General features: G+C 36.9%; 1 protein-coding gene across 2 annotated transcripts in view; it reads left to right on the top strand.

Moving 5' to 3' along the window:
* Positions 1 to 21,860, top strand: part of LOC121312764 (progressive ankylosis protein homolog B-like) — a 47,530-nt gene that overhangs the window by 11,424 nt on the left and 14,246 nt on the right. For both annotated transcript variants that reach the window (XM_041244504.1, XM_041244503.1), the window contains exons 3-8: positions 1,445 to 1,563; positions 5,717 to 5,800; positions 8,448 to 8,618; positions 9,843 to 9,977; positions 11,610 to 11,702; positions 12,333 to 12,428. In XM_041244504.1, coding sequence (XP_041100438.1) covers positions 1,445 to 1,563; positions 5,717 to 5,800; positions 8,448 to 8,618; positions 9,843 to 9,977; positions 11,610 to 11,702; positions 12,333 to 12,428 — 698 coding nt within the window. The remainder of the gene's footprint in view (positions 1 to 1,444; positions 1,564 to 5,716; positions 5,801 to 8,447; positions 8,619 to 9,842; positions 9,978 to 11,609; positions 11,703 to 12,332; positions 12,429 to 21,860) is intronic.

Raw genomic sequence — 21,860 nt, 5'->3', positions numbered from 1 at the left:
TCTAATAAATACACTCCAGCTAAATGACCCAAGAATGTTTTTTTTAGATAAATTAAATATCTTGTTTTTATGAAACTGTTTAATTGTTGAGTTCCTTAAGAACTGCTGAGAAGGGTTTTTTGAAACCCTTCTTTTTTTAAATTTCATCAACACATATTTGAAATGGATTAAACAGGTTTTAATTTAGAGAGGATTCTACTCAAGAGAAAAATATTCTTTCATATTCCTTGATTAGTAGTCATGAACTGCATTTTTTATGAGGTTCACACAAGCTCCAGTCACAGTAGCAAACCTTGACATTGTAGCTGTAAGTGTCAGACACCAGCCTACACTGGATATATTAATCTACATATTTATAATTGTACCCCTTAGAAGTTTTCCATTGTAAAAGAACAGCAACGTGTAATAAAGCGTAGTGAAAACGTGGTACAGCATAGGTAAGTATTGTAAAGCCAGAGTGGTAACTGTATGACAAACCACAGAAAATCATGGTATAAATACATATTATAACAACGGAACAAGCATTGGAAACTGCTAATTTACCCAGGTAAATTTTTAAAGGGACTGTGGCAAAGTGCTTTGCAGTGTGCAGGTGTAGAGGTGATTTGATTAAGAAACAGAAGACAAACAGCAAGTTCATGATCCAAACAGACGTTTGTTTTTATAATCCCGGTCTGGAGACAGCAAAGAATAATCCCTGGCAATAGACAGCAATGTATATTGTGCTGGCTCTAAACAACGGGTTACAGTCCAAAAATAATAAACACAGTATAAACACACACAAAGACACACACACACATGATCACAAGTCCAGAGTGAGTGCTAATGTGCAAGTGGTGAAATACCATTTATTAGTGTACAGTTATGCGATGTTGTCCAGGTTGGTGCTGGCCTTTAGCGACAGCTCCCGGTACTTGTTAGCCATCTAATAACAAACAAGTATAATTAGACATGACAAAACAATCAAACAAACACTAAACACTCACAGTACAATCTTAATTATCCTTTAGAGGTTCGCTCGCAACCATAACAAAAGGAACAGATCGCCTAGCCACGCCCCCTTGGTTAGCGAGTGCAACCATTTCTCCTCCATTCCACGGTTGCCACATCGCTTCCCTTCTGAGACGATGACTTGATGTACCGTGGCACCGCCCTTTTCTAGATGGCTGACTTCCACCTTTCCCTGGAATGAATTGTCAGACCATCCAGTCCGGGGCACTGTTCCCTTTACACAGCGCCCTCACAGGTTGGGAGGGAGATTTATAACCAAGATTCATTCTTTCTGTGTCACAGGGACGATCATGGTAGAAAGTGTAGACTTGATTTTGTTTTTACAGCTTATACCAACCAGGAAGATGCCACCATTGAATACTTCCTCCTAGCCATCACATTTGTGTTTTTAGGGTGATATGGATTTCATTTTTTCTTCTCCTTCTGTTTGCAGCTTATACGGACCTGGGCTATTACATCATTAATAAACTTCATCATGTAGATGATTCAGTGGGGAATAAAACTAGAAAGGCCTTTCTGTATTTGGCTGCCTTCCCCCTGCTAGATGCTATGGTGAGTTACGGTTTAACTTTATTGTTCATGAGGAAAGGTTGTTCAGCAGTTTCTGCCTTCCTTGTATTTAAAGTGAAAGACCCCTTTAAAATTCATTCATCTTATTATTTACATATCTTGACATTTCCAAAGACTGGGTTTAAATGTGGGATGGGCTAATAGACATGACAAAATTGATCACTGTGACCACTATGTCACATTTATATTTACATAATTGGACATACAGCCAAACATGGTTCCTCCCTGAACCCCCAGATTCTGCTACTCTTAATAACGTGCTATGGAAGGTCTTTAAGTTTTATCACAATCGCATGAGTGGTTCTTGAACTATATAAAAAATATCAGTGTGTGATACAGACAGGCAGTTGGACAGACGTGCACACACTCAAGATTATGATACATTAGGTTACTTGGACAAGTAGTTATCTATGCAAAACTTTGAAATTATATACTGTACAGAAAGACAGCCAGTTGGACAGAGATACATGCAAATTCTAAAGTGTGATTTCCCCCTTTTTTGTTTTATTTTGTTTACATTTTCACTGGTCTGACCAGTGTTAGGTCGCAGACGAATCTCTGACAGCCCAATAGGACATGAGCGCTGTGCACTGAAACACTGACAACAAGGCTTTCATAAAATACAGTGAATCAGAGAATGTAGTGAAAACATGTAAAGTAAATATATAAGCCATTGTTTTCGCAGCAGTAATGTGATAAAAAAAAAAATTTAAAAAATCCTTCTGAAATGGGTGGCCATCCCAACTATCCTCTCCAATGGAAGAATGTACATACTGCCTGTGGTTTGAATATACAGTGCCTTATAGAAAGTCTACACCCCCTTGAACTTTTTTCACACTTTGTTGTGTCAGTGCCTCAGAGTTTCATGCATTTAAATGAGGATTTTTTTCACTTGTCTACACACCATACACCACACTGTTAAGGGGAAAAAAGTTTTTAGTGAGATAAAAATATATATATTAAAACTACAAAACTGAAAGATCATGATTGGATAAGTCTCCACCCCCCTGAGTTAATACTTGGCAGAAGCACCTTTGGCAGCAATTACAGCGGTGAGTCTGTTGGGATAGGTCTCTACCTACTTTGCACACCTAGATTTGACAATATTTGACCATTCTTCTTTACAAAACTGTTCAAGCTCTGTCAGGTTCATTGGGGAGTGTTGATGGACAGCAATCTTCAAGTCACGCCACATTTTTTCGATTGGATTTAGGTTGGTGCTCTGACTGGGCCACTCAAGGACCTTTACCTTTTTGTTCCTTTGCCACTCCAGTGTAGCTTTGGCTGTGTGCTTTGGGTCGTTGTCATGCTGAAAGGTGAACTTCCGTCCCAGTTTTAGCTTTCTTGCAGAGGGCAGCAGGTTTTCCTCAAGGACTTCTCAGTACTTGCTCCATTCATTTTCTCTTCTATCCTGACAAATGCCCCAGTCCCTGCCGATGAGAAACATCCCCATAACATGATGCTACCACCACCATGCTTCACAGTAGGGATGGTGTTCTTTGGGTGATGCACTGTGTTGACACTAAGCTTTGCATTTAGGCCAAAAAGTTCTATTTTTGCCACATGGCTACAGAATATGCCCAGTGTTTTTTTGCGTACTTCAAATGGGATTCAAGGTGGGCTTTCTTGAGTAATGGCTTCCTTCTTGCCACCCTACCATACAGGACAGATTTGTAGAGTGCTTGGGATATTGTTGGGATATTTTTTTAGGTGCTCATAGTTGAGTCTTTGCTTTGAAATGCACTACCCAGCAGAGGGAACCTACAGGAACTGCTGAATTTATCCTGAAATTACAATTTAACACAGGTAGAGGCCAGTTAACTTGGTGTCTGTTTTTGAAAGTGATTGGTTACGCATGAGCTAATTTAGAATTGCTATTAATTGCTATTAATTTTCTATAAATTTCTAGAATATTTTTTTTCACTTGGAAGTTGTGGGGTAGGATGTGTTGATAAAGAAAAAAAAAAAAACATTAATGTATTTTAATTCCAGGCTATAAGGCAACAAAAGGTGGACATTTTGAAAGGGGGTGTAGACTTTCTATAGGCACTGTACATACAGTTTGTGTGGTTTGAATATACATTCTGCCTGTGTGGTTTACTCAGCTGTGATATTGTGACATTCAAACAAATCAATAAAACCTATGTACTGAGATATTTTACTTCTATCTGTTCTCCAAACGTTCATAGAGAAGGACTGGTCTCTTGAGTTTTGTTTCACAAACAAGCACATTGGTTTTTTGGGGACCATGTGAAATGATCCTATTCTTTGGTGGAAACATAGAGTTGCATATCACCCTAGAAGCATTATTACATTTATTTATTTTTATGGCTCCTCATGTCTAGGTTCATTATGTTTCTATATTTTGCCTTGTGTGTCATTAAAATGTTCTGTTCCAGTCAGACAAACAAACCCTCCCTCCCCTGTAGCCATAACAGTGCTTTAAAGTTTTATAGCAATGACTCTCATTACAGATTCTTCATAAATGTGTGTGCAACATTTACGAAATGTTCCTTTGTGACAAAACTAACTACAAACAGGCACTCAATTCCAATTATTTTAAAACCATTAAGAAAAAAAAGAGACACATCCATCTACAGTATGGAGATTTTAAACTATTTATCGTTCTGGTCGTGGATAAATGATCATATAGTACAGTATGTATAGAGGATGCATAATGACTCTCGTCATAAGCTTGCTGACATCAACGTGTTTAAGTCATCTGGCCAAAACACCTGGCCCTATTCACAAACAGTGGTTTGAAGATCCCGACTGTTATGACCATTAAAGTAGACCCCATTTTGGAAAATCCAATTAAGATGAATCTCTTTTCCAAAGTGACCCAGTACAACGGGGCAGTAGTTGTTATATGTTACAAATACAACCATTACAAACTGGGAACACTATTCATTAAAACAATATTGCAAATAATGACATACTGTACAGGTATCAGGTAATATTTAATGTAGTGACCCTAGCAGACTAGCTTTGTGCTTTGTTTCTAGTACTTTCCAGTTCCACACTGTTACTTTTGAGTATAAATACACTTCTGCCTTTCTTAGTATATTTATATTTTACATGCCTTTGATGGATTTAACACCACTGAAAAAAAGGAAGCAGCATTCATCCCTGAGGAAATTCCTGTCCAAATGTTTTGTTTTCTCACTTTCTTACTAGGATTGCAGTATCTGTTCAATGTACTACAGTCTCAACAGCACAATAAATCATTCATGTATTTGAGCCCTTCAACATTGATCTACCCAGAGCTACGCTTAAACTCTGGATGAGGCAGGCTCTAACTCTCTCATTGACAGTTATTGAATCCTATCCCACTTTGCCTAACCTATGACCTGTAAACTTGAACACAACTCCCCAAACCAACCAAAGCAAAGTTCTCAGCAAAAAGAGGAATTCTTTTCCATAGACTAAACTGGAAAAGCGTTCTGCCATGCTTGATTTCAGTATTTACATAACTTCAAAACATGCAATCGGATACACAATACTGGAGATTCACAAAATCAGCAAGAAGCAATGAGTTAAGAAAACGTAAACTAGTTTTTTGTAACAGGAACAGTAAGACACTGAAGAAGCTTTTTCTTTATTTTTTTAGGAATACTTGGTCATAGTGATCTGTCTTTAAAGTGTATGTATGTAAAATACCTTCTTGAAGTGCTCCATATCACTTCACAACAGAATTGTTTTCATGAACAGTACCTTACCTGCTGTCATTCAAGACTCAAATACCTTACCTAAATCCATAGATTGTTGATAAAGAAATTCACCAAATCAACCATGATTTTTTAATGCGTCAAAACTTTTTAATTTATAATAATTTGAAATGTTCTCTTATTGGCAATGGGTCTTTTTTGCTAGTGTTGGGAGTAATGGAGCAGGATAGCACTTTTACTGCACCCTCACTTTGTGATTTTTGTCTTTTGTTTTTTAAAATCATTCCCTAGTGTGATGATGGACACAGCAGTAGCCTAAGTCCTGCACTTTTGTATTAAAGCATAGAGTGAAAACAGCATTGGAGAAATATGGACAACTAAAAAGATTATATGAAATACATTTGTGTGAAGTACATGTGTTATTGTATTTGATAGACCCAATGTCAAATCTATTGCTTTCCTTACAGGCCTGGACTCATGCTGGCATTTTGCTGAAACACAAGTTCAGTTTTCTAGTGGGATGTGCCTCTGTCTCTGATGTCATAGCTCAGGTATGGTGTAAGGTACTCGGTAGAGGGACCGAACTAATGAATTCAGGTTTTCGCTAAAATTAAAGAAAGAAAAAAAAAACTCTTGGTAAAAATGTCAATAACAAATATATTTTATCACTACAGCCAACACTCTTTTAGATATATATTGTGACAGAGTGCCCTCTGGTCACACATTTTCCTTCTTCAAATAAACACTTTTAGACACAGGATGCCAGGAAATGCTGTAGCGTGTGTTTATTATTTACAATGAAAGAAAAGTAAACAAAACAAAACCTAAACCGATCTCCGGCCCTAGCTAAACAAATGATGTTCCTACTTAATATCGAGGCAAGCTAAGCCTGTTACTGTGTTACCAAAACCAAATCGTAATCCAAATACCTTTCAATAGTTCATTATCCCATTTCCACAATACTCACAGTAACCAGCTTGCTCTCCAACTCTCCCAACCAAACTCCTACCATCACCCACACCAAACACACACACTCACCTCCTTTTAAACATAATTAATTCAGTACTCTTTCTGACTAAACCTGGAGTTGGTTCTGACTCTAGTAATCTCTACTGGGTCGTAATGCTCCCCATGTATGGTCTCATCCAAACAAGATGTAATTACTTTGTTTGCCATCCTGTTAGTTTACATTTTCTTTTCCATTTTTAATCGACCAATCCCTTACTCTCTCTCTCTCTCTCTCTCTCTCTCTCTCTCTCTCTCTCTCTCTCTCTATCTATTATATATATATATATATATATATATATATAAACCAAAAAGCCATGTCTAGACAGCTGTACATTGATAGTGTTGTATGCTGATGCTGCATATACAGCACCCCTGAACTGAAACATACATTCTATTAAATGCACAGCACTGTATTTTTAAAATACATAGAACTAGATTCTCAAAGATATTTACTCAAAATCTTCATTAGAGTTCTAAAATAAATAAAAAACACAAGGTCCCATGTTATAGAACACCCTGCGTTGCGTGACCTTAGCTGTGTTCCGTGTTCCCTATCACAGAGTTACATTTTTAAACATATTGCCAACCATTTTTAACACATCATGGTTCATAAGAACTCAACCGTGGAATACATTTCTCAACATTTACTTGTGAGCATCCTCCAGGAGAAAGAGAATGTTTCTTCTAAACCATGCAGTGTACCCAGATCAAGCTTCCTCAAGCAGCAAAGCTGATTTTCTCTTCCCACAATGTGCTACTTCATTTCACTGATGCTGTTTTTTTTTTCCCCTGGAGAATGTTTCTGATTGCAAATATTTAAAAAGTCATGCCGTTGTTAGTTTACCTGATGTGTGAATAAGAAAGGTAAAAACAATCTGGACTATGTTGAAAAATATATCACTGCGATATGGATCACATGGGATACAGCTAAGTTAAAACATAAAACAGTACCTAAGTGAAAGGTCATGGGTGCGCTAACTGAAAATAATTTGATAGTATTTGAAGAAGACCATGCTTACCATCCAGATGAGATCATCAATCCTGACCTATTTAACATTGCGATACAGTGAGAGTAGGTTTGTTTTGAGCAGTGCAGGGTAAATTCTTGCTCAATTTACAAAAAGGAAAATGTATTTTTCTAAATGTGGTGGTACAGACATAAGACATGCAAGAAAGCAGGAACCCAAGAGAAAGGATTTTATTTAAAAACTGCAACAGCTAAGCGTCCAGAAATGTTGCCTTAATCCCTACAGCTATCGTCAAGTTTTGCCTCACCCTATAGAATTAACTCATTTTGCATCACCCTGTAGAATTAACTAATTTTGCCTCACCTTATAGAATTAACTCATTTTGCCTCACCCTATATATAGAATTAACTCATTTTGCCTCACCCCATAGAATTAACTCATTTTGCCTCACCCCATAGAATTAACTCATTTTGCCACACGCTATAGAATTAACTCATTTTGCTTCATAAAGTCGAATGAAACCTGCTGCATAATGTTATGTTAACATACTGAATTACATACCACTTTGTAGTTTTCCATATACTTCATAAAAAAACCTGACAAAAATTGAAAAAATATGACATTTCGAAATCTAACATGAAATACTGTACTACTGTTATGGTTTCCAGTAGACTCTTGCAATATCATTATGTAGTTTCTTTGACTACATGATGTTAAATAAAAGATCATTGTATGCTCATATGTTTTATTTTTAATTACCGTACGGTTCAATCTTAAAATTCTAGGTGATGCAAAGCATTTGTCAATAGCTGTTCCCGCTATTTGTAAGGATAGTAAATAATCATAATACATAGCTGTCTCCAAAGTTTTCCTCGTTCATATTTGCAAATGTGATCACTATTAGAGGCAAGAGTTCATGAAATGTTCTGGCTAGGAGTACTTCAGACAGTGGAGGATAACTCAGTTTGCATTTGCCAAGGGAGGTAATTGTCCTTTCCCGTCCTGTGAAAGAGTATGGCAAGGGAGATACAGAAATCCACTACAGTTGCATGAGGAGTCCTAATGAATATTCAGCAGAGTGTAGAGTTTTGGATCACACATCTCTCGTGCATTGTATAAGACCAATTTTCTTTGTAATGCTTCTGATAACTTCCAGTCTGGCTCTTGTCGCAGCTCTCAAATCCTATGGGCTAATATGTATGTTTCATGGCTTCTCTTACAGATTACTTTTGTAGCCATTTTGCTTCACAGTCATCTCGAGTGCCTGGAGCCTCTTCTAATCCCTATACTTTCCCTCTATATGGGAGCCTTGGTGCGCTTCACCATCGTGGGCCTCGGCTACTACAGGAACATCCATGACACAATCCCTGACAGCTGTGGGCCTGAAGTTGGGGTATGATAAACATCACAATCATCAATCCTTCCACCCCAGTTTGGTATTAACTTTTGTTGACTATTCTTAACCCATTAAGTGCCAATGTCCTCATTCTTTGGAGCATTTTTAACTAGCATCACAGTACCTGTTATTTTAGCTTACTTACATTTAGCACTTAATGGGATAAGCCAAGTTTGTATTCATAAACACAAAACTAGGTGTCAAAGCTTTGTGAATCGGGTGATGTCAGGTAACAGAGTGGCTTATGCTTTGTGTTTGGAAATCCAGCAGTGTAATAGGGTGGTGGTCCGAGCTTACCCCCACCCACAATCACATTATTTACTCTGGAAAATGGAGGTCTTTAAAACACAGGAAAACAGCAACGTGGTAGTGTTTATAGGTATAAATATTTATTGTAGCACTTGATACTGCACACAAATTATGACAGCTGATGCTCAGAGACTAGCAGGTTGTAAATACACTGACTGACATTCACACAGACAAGATCACGACTGACCTAACAATCCTCTGCTAAAGAAAGACAGGGCATTATATAATCCCCAGCCCCGCCTACTCCTAACAGGATTAATTATTCAATAAACACTTACACCTGGAGTGATCTTATACAAAAATAAACTCTTATTTAACATTCATACTTTTACAGTAAATCATTCATTTATTTTGCATTAAATATGTTTCTTATTTATACTGTACGTATTTGTTTAACCCTCATGAATACCGTCTTTGTTTACAAACACGATGATTATATTATATTGTTTACTCGTTATTATTATCATTGTCATTATTATTCTTTAGTCCTTAAAACTATTACAAGTAAAGACTGAACTGTAGCATTACCACTTCTCTTGGAAGATTACCGAACCTGTGGCTATAACAAAACCCTTGTTCCACATGTATAGCTATGGCAAATTCATTAATGGAAGGGCCCTAATCTAATTACAGCAATACACCATCATATATCAAACACACTTGATCAACAGCATGCACAATACATAGTAAACCCACGGCTCTATCGCCAGTAGAATAACATTGACAGTAATAATCACAATAGCAGGATATTCTATATTACAGTGAGGGTTTCACCCTCACAAGAAGGAAGGGAATGTATTTTTTTTTAATTAAGGGATAACATATATATTGTCACTATGTTTAGTAATACAAATAATTAATTAAGTATTATGTGCATGTTGTGTAAATATAATGTGTCTTATCGTGTTTTAGGGAGATGCCACATTCAAAAAGATGCTGAACTTCTGGTGGCCATTGGCATTAATCCTTGCTACCCAGAGAATAAGCAGACCCATTGTCAATCTCTTTGTGTCTCGTGATCTTAAGGGAAGCTCAGCAGCCACAGAGGTGAGTTTTCAGAGGGCGGAAACACCACTCAATAGACAGCAGCTACACTGAGATTACTAAGGTTCTGGAAAAGCAACCTGGTGATTAGCATGTTGGAAAAACAATAATTAGTGCAAAACAAGGACGTAATTAAACTTGCTAATCGTGTTCCTGGTTCAAGTTAAGCACTGAAAGTGGTTCAGCAATGGGTTTTTTAGGCAGGTCATTTTTTAGGCAGCTCTTTATGTCTTCTTTTACTGGGACGGGCAAAACCACGTGTAGAGCTGAGGGTGATGCCAGAACTCCCTAACACTGCTCAGGTAGAAGTGTCTCATTTACTGTACGAAGAGTGACTTCGTCATTGCCAATCCACCCCTCTACGTAGCACCTTCTAGTTCTGTCTTTTCTGTCTGTCTTTTTAAAAACTTCAAACCATTATATGTAATAGGAGGGGACACCTGCAGATTTTTATTTGAGGGAAACCAGGAATGTATCCAGTGCAAACCAAGTGTGTTTGCTTAGCTTTACTTGCTGGCTGTCTAATGGTATATCTCAGCTAATAGATATTATTATTATTATTATTATTATTATTATTATTATTATTATTATTATTATTATTATTATTAATATCAATTATATATTGTTAATAGATTGTTCACATGACCAAGTTATGTGCTCAAGGATTTCAGTGATTTGCCCTTGAAACCAGCTCATCCCTCAACCGTGACTAAATGGACCAACAAAAAGACATCATGATAGATCACTCCTGCAGAAGTATTCATTGTATTAAGACAAACTACACTGGCTTAAATCACATTAACCTTCAACACTGGACAAGACACACTTGGGTCAATTACAATGTACTACTTACTCAGACCATTATGGTACTAAATTCGGGTTTGGTTCAACCCCTGTTTAACCATTAAATTGGTCTGAATTAAACCCTATTCCAACATATCAAACACTTCAATCAATTAATTAGTTTAGCAATTCCCATTTAGTGGTTTATTTTATACCCATTTTTATATTTTATACCCATCTGCACAGTAAGTACGTTGTATCTTCTAATATTGATTATGCCTATTTGAAACCTAAAATAAAAAGTAATGCAGTTTTTTAAATGACTATTGAACATTTTTACACAGTTTAGCAGCAATGTCTGGAAAACAAGCAGGGATGCAGCACCCAACAAAAAATGCTGTTTTGTGGTTAGCGTTGTACCACACAGTCCTGCTGCAAGCATGCATTCATAGTAACACCAACGCCATTTAGCTATAGCCGCACCTATAGAATTTTACATACTGTGTTTAAATAAAGCAGCATTTCAGCAGACACTGTTAATATAAATAACCCCTTTTCACGAAAATCAAATTTTGCCCATAATATAAAATAGACTGCAAAATGGGCTTAAATGAAGCCACTGCTGGTACGTTGAAGAAAAAAAAAGCCTGTTAACACCTTGTGCTCTAAATTGGTGTGTTACAAATGACCCACTTGTGTCCACTCATGCTGGGAGCTTCAGGGTCTTAGCAGGCTAGTCACTTTGAAGTGCTTTAATTCCAGTTATATTCTAAACATAGCATACAGCTGGTATCCTTGGCCTTCCTGTGTTGTCTGCTTTCCTCATAACTAGCCTGTTTCATTCTTGTTAAGGCTGTAGCGGTCCTGACAGCAACATACCCAGTGGGTCACCTGCCCTATGGCTGGCTAACAGAGCTGAGAGCAGTCTATCCTGCATTTGACAAGGTAAGCGTAATTATGCCAATACCAGCTTTATCCTACTATACATTTTTTAAAACAGTATATTTTGGTATCAGTAATTCATTGAATCTCATGAAGGAGAGCAATAACTTTATCCTTCAAATTTCATCCTCAGGCAACATTCAAAGTCTCACCAAGGGGAGAACATCTTGCTCCAGTTAAAGCTTTAAATTAGAACTCAACCATGAATTAAACTAAATTTACAGCAAGCCAGTGGAAACATTACAGATTCTGTCCCATCTGTGAGAAGCTCTATAACCACGAATGCAGATGAGCCTGGCTCTTTTGCATAGCTGTTAAGAAGCTTGCAGTGTCAGGGTTGCCAGTTCACGCTCAGTCTCCACCCATTACTCATAATATAGAATTTATGCTTTGGCTCTGTTACTTGAACCTGGCACACAAAGAGTTAACTGTATCTGCTTTCAATATTATAATTTATGTTACCTGTCAAATGAGTTGTTATCCAATAGTATCAAAACCAGAATTAAAACAGAGCTGGGGGTTGGAATTTAGACTGTTGACATGATTCAAGGAGCTACATAAGCTACTGAATGTGAATGAACACAGTGATGGAATCATAAAATAGCTAATAATGGTGTTTTCTGTTTGTTCTAGAATAATCCCAGCAATAAACTGGTGAACAATGGAATTACTGTCACCAAGGCACACATCAAGAAGTTCACCTTTTTCTGTCTGGCGCTCTCAGTAACGGTAAGTTGGTTTTCTGAGGTGCTTGGTACAGTAATGCTTTATAGTGGGTGGAACTTTACATATGTGATGCATAGCATACTGTGCTAGAATCTAGTGTGTAACATTTTGGGGAAAAAAATTGCTTCTGTTCAAAAGACGCAAAAAGAAATTCAAATTGGCTCCAACATAATATGAACAAGCTCATTCCTCTCATATGTACAGCCCAAATGAAACCCACATGGGATAGATTTGATCTAACAGGTCTGAAGCTGCCCAAGTCCCAGGGGGCAGTCATTTCTGTTGAAAATAAATGTGTCATGTATGTAATTTTGTAACTGCTGGTCAGCAATAACACTCGCCCACAGTCTTCAGTGTGGCGCTCCGGGTTGTGTATTTCTGTGGTGGGATCTTATAAGCCATCATCTGCAAGCAGAGGGGGCTATCTGCGGGAGTGAGGAGCTTCTATAACTAGAATGAGCTGTAGGGGAAGTTTTTTTTACATGGTAAGGGGGTGAGCCACTTCCTGAATTTGCTTAGCTTAGTAAAAACAAATTATACCTTCATAATTATAGTGATGAGTTTAAAACAAATGTCCTGTACCAGTGCTTGATAATATTAGAAAGTTATGTCATGTAGTACCACGCAAGTGTACAGCTATGACCAAACGTTTTGCATCACCTAGAATTTTAGAATTGAGACATACTACAAAATAAACTTTATGAACATAATATACATCTTTTATTTAACATTGTCTAATCAAAGAAACTATGTGATATTGGTAAAGTCTACCGGAAGTCATAATAGTAGTACAGTATGGAAAACTACAACGTGGTATGTAATTCTATATGTTAAGAGTATTATCACTTTTCTTTGCCAATGTAGACAAATGTAAAAGGCTTTGGCTATTGCTTCTTCAGTGTAGTTGTGATTTCAGCTCTTTCTGGGGTAGGCTGGCTCCTTCCCTCTGGATGACAGTTGAGAATTGACACTCTCTGTAGGCCGTTTGAAAGTTTGTACTTATTTTCCTTCATAAAGTTGATTTTGAGATTTTGCACTGTTGCTGAAGAGGTTAGTGACAGTGTAGAGCAGTATCATAAAAAAAGTAAATTGGATTTTATTTATAAAAAAAAAAAAAAAAAAAAAAATGCATGAGTTTGCTTTTTAGAAATGTGAGTGCCAAAGTGGGGAAATGAACAAGTTTAAACACTAATGTAATATTGGTAAATGCAGTTACAACACCCTCCTAGCAGTACGGCTCTTTAATTTATGTTTTTCATTTGTAAGAGTCTTCAAAGGCCGACTGATCATGTGGAAACGAGTAGCAAAAGGCAACTGAATAAAATATGAATTTGCATTTGACGTTCAAAAACCCCCCTCCTCTTTCCTCTGTGTCTGCAGTCAAGCAGTACATTCTCCAGTGCTGATAAACCTCCACAATTCAAGGGCATTACATTCATTTCACTTCAAAGATAGGAACAAGTAACATTACAATGTATTAGTAGGTTTATGAGAATCTTTAGGTTGCTGATCTACTTTATATGCACCCACCTGTTCTCCCAAAACATGCAGAAAATAATTGACAGTGAAGGGCTCCTGTAGTCCCCTGTGATGAAGAAAGTGTCTAGAATTGCTGAGAAGAGGACTTTAGTAGATGATTAAATACACGTCCAGTACAGAGACTCTCATACTCTATCTGGTGGATGATTAAATACACATCCAGTACAGCTAATCTAATACTCTATCTGACTTTTTGTTTCCTCTGTATCTCCACTTTATCTGCCGCTACATTATTTGTGATCGGGGGTAGCACTGAACAGTAGACTAGTCCAATAGAAAAGTGACAGTCGACTGCACATCACGTAATTGTGAAGCATATGGTTTTAGTTGGTCTGAACATTAATACAGCAAGTTTAAAAAAACAAGCAGTTTTAAAAAACAGTGCACAGCAAGGTGTTATGAAACAGTACGTTTACACATAGAGCACCAGACATATTTATCTCAAATTTATCTCTAAAATTGGTAGTCATTCTACCCCTATGGGAGATATTTCATGGCTTTATGTAAGATGTCATTAAAAACTGTAGTATAAAGATTAGACTTAGGGAAGGATAACTGTTTGCAAGTTTGTTTTATGGAAGAAATCAAAACCTCCCCCTGAATTAAGTATTGACAACAGACAACCACTGCACAGTGACAGAAATAGTTTGTGTATCAGAGCAATGGACCAGGAACAGACCCTGCTGGGCCCTTTTCATAAATCTTTAAATGAAAAAGTTTTGTACAATAACTCCACTCAACACAGCAGTTGCTCTTATAAAACTTTTCCAAAGTAAAAGCATAGCAAAGTGTAATGAAGCAGAGGGGAAGCATAATAAAGCATTGTACAGTAAAGCCCAGACACATGGCAAAGTGTGGCTTACTATGGCAAATTCACAGTATAACCATGGGAAAACTGCAAAATCACTGTAAAAATGTACGTGGTAAACTTTTACTAGGATGGGTATGCCACTGCATCGTTTTTGTAACACTTATTTTTATATAAGACACAGAAGGTCCCACAGTTACAAAAAGATGATATTGAGTAGGGGATCTTATTAGAGATGAATCCTGCTAAAGCACGAAATGTGCCTGAACAGGTTATGGAAGAACTCCCCCCCCCCCCCCCCCAGCCATGCTGAAGACCAACATAACTCTACTAGTTGTTATATTTGGGCATGGTAGTGTTTCTTTGTTTGTATCCAGCCATTTTTTCAGCATTTTATGCCAGCAATTCAGAAGATTGTATTTAGGAATGCAACAGCTATGCATTTCCCAAACTGAAACCAACATTTTCATAAAATTCCAAAGCGAACGATACTGACAAAAGATAAAATATAACTAAAAATTAAAATTTTGTGCACAATGAAAAAGTGTTGACAGCCTCTAAGGCAGCAAAATTTTCAGAAGCTCATCACACACTTTTCTGCATGTAGACAGTTCACCCCTTAATAATTGAATATAGTAACATAAATCTTACCTGACTGTATAACTTACCACCCCAGTATGGATAACCACGGTTTCATACTTAGTCTGGGTGTCCAGAGTGGGGTCAATTCCTGTTTTTCAATTCCAATTCCTTTTTAAAATCTATTCCCAATTCCAATTTCTACAAAGGAATTGGAATTACAATTTATATTCTAGAGACATAATATTTGTTGTTGTTGTTCAGCTGCTTTTATTTGTAGCCAATTTAATGGACTAAGAGTGACTTAAGTAATTGACTCTTTGAAATGCTCATTTTAGCAGAATAGTGCTTGATCAATAATGTGTTGGAATTGATTAAAAGGGACAGAATCGGAATTGATTTCAAAAGGAATTGGAACTGGAATTGGGAAAGGAATTGCCCCCAACCCTGCAGATGTCCAGGGCTGTTTTATTTTTTTGTGATTTGTTGATGTTTGTGGTGCTAGTACTAGTAGGAATACACAAACTCCCAAACTTAAACATTTGTTAAAAGAATGCAAAAGTTGCAGCTGGAAGTTTGTTAATAAAATAAACACATTTAGTGTGTTAATTTACACCTAATAAAAAATGTAACAATTATGCTAAACTGACAAACAGTGAAATACAAAAGTATTGAAATAAATAAAATGTTAGTTGAGATCCTGATCCAGTGTGAAACTGGAACAAGCAATAAAGTGGGCAAAGCTGCAGAAAAAAGCAAAAGTAATTTGAAGTCCCTTTGAAGTCAACATGTTGATGAAATCATTTCAATTTTGAACTCTGTAGTTCTACTCAGATGTGATTTGCCACTTCTAACCGTCCGCGGCAACAATGGGAGGGTACGAGGAAAATATTAAATAAAATCTTAATATATTATGTGATTCTTTCTACATTCTATTAAATTGTATAATGCATTGGTGTGAGTGATGCAATAACACTGTATTCGGTACATTTATCAAGTTAAAAAACATAAAACACATGTGAAATAATGGTATGTCCTGTTTCCTTGGCTGCAGAAATTCAGTCTGGTTTTTTATCCCTTTTTAACTTTCATTGGATGTCAAAAACCGAACCGATCATAACCAGCTTGCATCCCTAGCTGAATTAGGTAAAGGATAAAAGAGTTTGAATGGTAATTCATTCTGGATATGCTGTACTATAAAAACACTTTTTTTTCAGTAATAATCCTAATCAAGACAACTGTGCATTAATGTGACATGTACAGTATTTGTGTACATTTTATTGAAATCCAACAGTTCATAAATGTGTTTGAATATGTTTTTACTTCTTAGATGTTATTGTGTATGTGTCTAAGTCCATTTAGGGTGTGTGCAGTGCATTACTGCTGCTGCTTTGTTTTATCCTGGGTGGGCAGAGCTGTGTTAACAGATGATAAGGATTTTGCAATATGCTGGTGTTCAGTGCAGTGCAGCAACGGTTATGCAGTGAAACAAAGATGCAAGCACTGTGACTAAACATTATACTGTGACAGCCAACGTCCAGTGCTTGTTTTCCTTGTGTAGTTATACATCTTAGAACTGGAGTTTAAAAACATCACATGCCAATTCAATCATCAACCTGTTAAGAAATAGATGAGGTAGTATGTGCTTCAGCAATGAAATAACAGGCAATACGTCTCGGATACCACCTTTTCATTTCATTCAACTGTAGTAAATGTTATTTTACAACAGTAATGACATTCCATTGATTCAAAATGACACGTGTGCTACAGTAACTGCATGTTCACTACACAGTTTACCAAGCATTGGGAGGATAGTGTTTTAAAGAAAGCGTATCCTTTGTTTCGTATGGACAGTTTGCAGAGGGTTAGTTTTCACCTGCTCTGACACTGATTTTATATTTACAGTTTATTTCACACATACTGTACGTGTGGTTTGTTTTTGTTTCGATGTGTGTGATGAAAGCCAACCAGTACTTGTAATTAAATAATAATTACAAAACAAAAAGGCAAAATGGCCAAATAAACAGAACAAACACAAAACACTGTTAACAATAAATGGGAGGGAGGGAGGGAGGGGACTTCTCACTCTTACAAACACTTACCAACCAACACTCCCAACCACTCCCTTTTATACAGGTGCTGCAGCTAATTGGGCAATTCGCACCTCATCAGCTGCAGCACCTTTCACACATTCCTCATACAAACTCATTAACTCAGAACCACACAGCAGACTCACATCCACTCTAAACACCACAAAACACAAAGACAGGCTGCCAAATGACCGGCTCAGGTACAATGGTTTTGAGATCAGTTAGACCACACCACAAAACCCCCACACAGTGTGGTACAATAGTAGGCCAGGATTAAAAGTGTTAGAGGAGCAATGAGGGAACGCTCCAATAGGATATGGCAACACTTTGCTTAACAGTAGCCACTAAATTCACAAGCACCAAAAAGAGTATAGTTAAAAGCCTTTACATAGCTGAGTAGTTTATTTCAAATTTTTACAATATACTGTGTTTTTCCTGCATGCCATATGACCCGCTCAGTGTTTTTTTTTTTTTTTTTTTTTGTCAGATGGAAAAGTTTAAACAGGGTTATCCTATTCCATTTTCAATTTGACAAATAGCCTTTCCTATCAGTTGGTTTGGGGCTGAGGCCTACATGCTGAATCACTGTAGAGGCACAACTGCTGACTCATCCTGTTTGAGTCGGTGTTGCAAAACCCCCTGACCCCAGCCGGCATTGCACCCTTTATTCTCAATCACAGAGCTGGGGCACAGGGGGAGACGGAGACTTGCGTGTGGCAAGAGCATCATGGGAGATAAAAGCATTCACAAAAAAATGTTTTGCTTTTTTTCCAACTCCATCACAGTGACATTTTATTGTTATGGCAAGTTCAAACAAATAATTTAATGAATTAGCCAGTCACCTAAAGGACTAAACATTTGTGGCTGCTTAAGAGTATGATAACTACTTATTTAGGGTGCTAGAAATGACTTCTGAGAGAGAAAGAGGTCCTGAAAAACATTAAGCATTGTCTGCCACATGCCTTACAGCTCAGCAGCCGTGCTTTTGGATTCGGATGTCTTATTTAGGGCAAGCTGTTTCAGTAAGGGAGACCTATTTAGTCTTGAATATCTTGCAGCAGAAAAGAGGGCAACAATTAATTTGTAAGCCAGTTGTAAGAAATTCTGGTTGATTACTTAGATTTATTTTTCTTTTCTATTTCTTTGCTTTTGTTTCCTTCTGCAAGTCTTGCTTCTTGCTTCAGTGTTTACATACCAAGAACCCCCCTTGAGTAGCGCAAAGCGATGCTCGGCACTCTCTTCACTCCCATCACAGACTGAGCACACTATCACAAAGGAAAAAAAAAAAATATATATATATATCTTTTGATTTGATGAATTCTATGAATCTTCTAACTAAAAGTGGCTGTCTGGCTTTGAAGAGAATGGGAGTGTGGGCAGATATATTGTTGATTAACAAATCCACAGTTTGTGTTATGAATCCACATAAAACTGTTGCTTCGTCAACTAAACCACAGTCGGAACAATTCAACAGAAAAACAAATACCATTTTATTACACAACAATCATTTCAACAATTAGTTAATTCTAGTATTACATATTTCAAACATAACACTAAAAGGCTTGCAATTTCAGCTTAGCATGTCATACTGTTTGCTAAAAGTTATACAATACTAAGTAAAACATAATTTCAAAACAGTTTTTTATAATTACAAAGCTTCTTTATTTACAGTATAACTTTGAACTTAGTTCTGGTTTCCTAACACTGTCTTTGGTGGATAAAGCACTCTGGACAACAAAAGACAGGTTTAAGCAGGACGGTACCTATATGTTTATTTGTTCTGCAGAGTCCCATTTCCAGTGGGAACGTAGCTTCTTTTAACAAAAAAAATAAAAATAAAATAAAATAAATAACCTAAACTAAACAGGATCCCTAACTTTTAGTTAGCCACTAATCCCTAACCACTAATCCGGTTTAGTGGCTTTTAATATTATTCGCAAATCACAGATTTAATATACTTGTTTTAACGTACACCATAGTCAGGTCTATACACCTTCACACAGACAGCTATTGCCTTTTGAAACCTGCCCTTGTATATCTGCATAAACGTGTCGATTTAGCTTAGCTTTGATTGCCAGTCAATCAGTGTTCTTGGATAGCTATGGCATTCTGGGAGATGTTGTTTTTCATTCCTCAATTAAACACTTTTTTTTCCTCCTCAACTACATTTCTTTTTTTTTCCACCCACATTTTTATAATTCCCCATAAACACCCCATCTAACTTTTACTTCACATATCTTCTGGACAGGTTGAGGAACAACAGCAATTTCATCAGCACTTAATAAATCTCCATCAGTTACACAGACGTTAGATTTCAGCTCGGCTTTGTTTTTTGTGTTTTATTTTTCTAATGCCACACTCATTTTCTAAATTGAAAAAACATAGTCCCAGCTGCTATCTTCACTTACAAGGCTTCTGTCTGTGTAAGAGGGATTTAATATTCTAACTCAGAGGAACTCAGGACAACAATCAAGACAAACATTTTAACTGCTTAACAAAAGAGCAAAAAAATAATCCAGTTACCAAATTAACTATCAATTGAATCTCATTATTGAACAAGTTTGAATTAGGAAGAAATGGTTTAAGTAGCATAAACATGAATTGGTAAGAGAATAATTCACAGCACTCGAAATAATAGTGAATTATTTTATTACTGATTTTAAAAAGCTTATCATTGATTGTCCCATATGTAAACACCAGTGCTTGTCACTGAAGGCTCTTCACTACAGTCTTGCAAGAGTGATAACGAAAGTCAGTATCTACCAGCACCAGTTTTTCGGATTCATCTTTAACTTAAAGTCATAGGAGAATGAGCTACTTAATGTTGTTGTTGAAAGACAGGTTGCATTGTAGAGGTAGCACAAATTATATAGGGTTAATATATCCATATTTTAGATCATGTCAGAAATATGGCTTTGTGTGTATTTGTTTTAGGTGTTTTGTTTCTGTGCAAGACTGTGAGGGTTATAACTTCATTAAGCCTTGGTGGATTGATCTGAAAATGTGTATGTATAGCTTTATAAGGATGAGTGAACAAAAAAGATTTGTATACCAAACCGCCCACCAAAGTTAGTCAGGGTGTTTGCAAGCTCACACTGGTTTGATTTGCCATGTAGGATAAAAAGTCTTGTAGTTCAGTTCTATTATTGCATCGTGTTGTTATACCTTTAGTGATCCACTGAAAACCCCCTTGCTTTACTGGCTTATCTGAAAAGTAAACTCTATTTGATTGCATTGTATCATTTTCCTGCAGTAGCTCGTTGAATAACGTTAAAATCTGACCCATTTGTGGGTTGGAGTTCATTGAGGTCAGTCTTCAAAAACATAGACCTGAAATGCAACAGGCAAGACATAAAATGTGAATCCCAGAGGTAAATAAAGTCTCTTTCAGGAGGCATACACAAACTGTTCGCCCTGTGCCCCTGTGCTGTTGTCAAGCAGCTGTCACAGAGAGTTCTCCTGAAGAGCTGAGATGCTTGCACCACATCGGAAGCATATTGTGCTGCTAAGCTATATGTTAAAGTACCAGGCTAATGTAGAACCAAGGTTGCTTCCAAACATTGTTTCAGCCCCTGTTTTAATTTTTTCAACAGCTGGCGTGATTGCCAGGTAGCATTTTACAGCGATTGCTTTGGGAAAACATTGAATTAACCCAAAGTGGATGGCAAAGACCGTTGATGATTAACGAAGTAAAGAGCTGGTATTTCAAACCTGTCTGCAAGTGTAGGCAGGGTTTTCTAAAGAGCAGGCAGGGTTCTCCATTGAAACATTGTGGGACCTGTTAATTGTCAGTCATCAGCACTCAGTGTGATTATGGGCAGATATAGATTAATGACAGAAAAGCAAATTAGTTGGATGGAAAACAACTCCAGAGTTTAACCCTTGCATATTTTTGTAATTTCAGTTGCTTGAGTTATGCTTTTGTCTTTCATGTAGAATCAAGAAAATGTTCCTAAATTCAGTATTACAAATACCTTGACATTTTCATGTTCTTTTTTGTCCCACCATATGTACAATAAATCTTCCAATATGGCCCTAAGGGGACTTTCTACATGTCTTTCCAATTCACCCTCCAATAGGGCAGGTGTTGGATATTAATAGCATGTTTACTGTCTTGGATATCTCACGTTTTGTTACATTAGGTTATACAGTCTCTATTAACCCGTTGCACAATAAACAGGTTTTAATGGTGTTTCAATGAATTACACTCAATAAATTCACGAAGGTCCTGTATTACAGTAATTTTGTGTGCATCCAATATGTAAAATATCTTTTTTTTTTTTTTATTAAATCAGGGAAAACAGTCTGGAACATGGATGCTCTTAAGAGAATTAGAATGTAGGTCATGGTGACATCTGTGACTGGTTGGGTTTCTGAAGGCTGTATCTTCAAAACTATCCTAATTACAGCAGATTAAAC

Source organism: Polyodon spathula, chromosome 3, assembly GCF_017654505.1.
Source record: "Polyodon spathula isolate WHYD16114869_AA chromosome 3, ASM1765450v1, whole genome shotgun sequence".
Classification (NCBI taxonomy): Eukaryota; Metazoa; Chordata; class Actinopteri; order Acipenseriformes; family Polyodontidae; genus Polyodon; species Polyodon spathula.
This window is presented reverse-complemented; position numbering and strand designations above follow the sequence as displayed.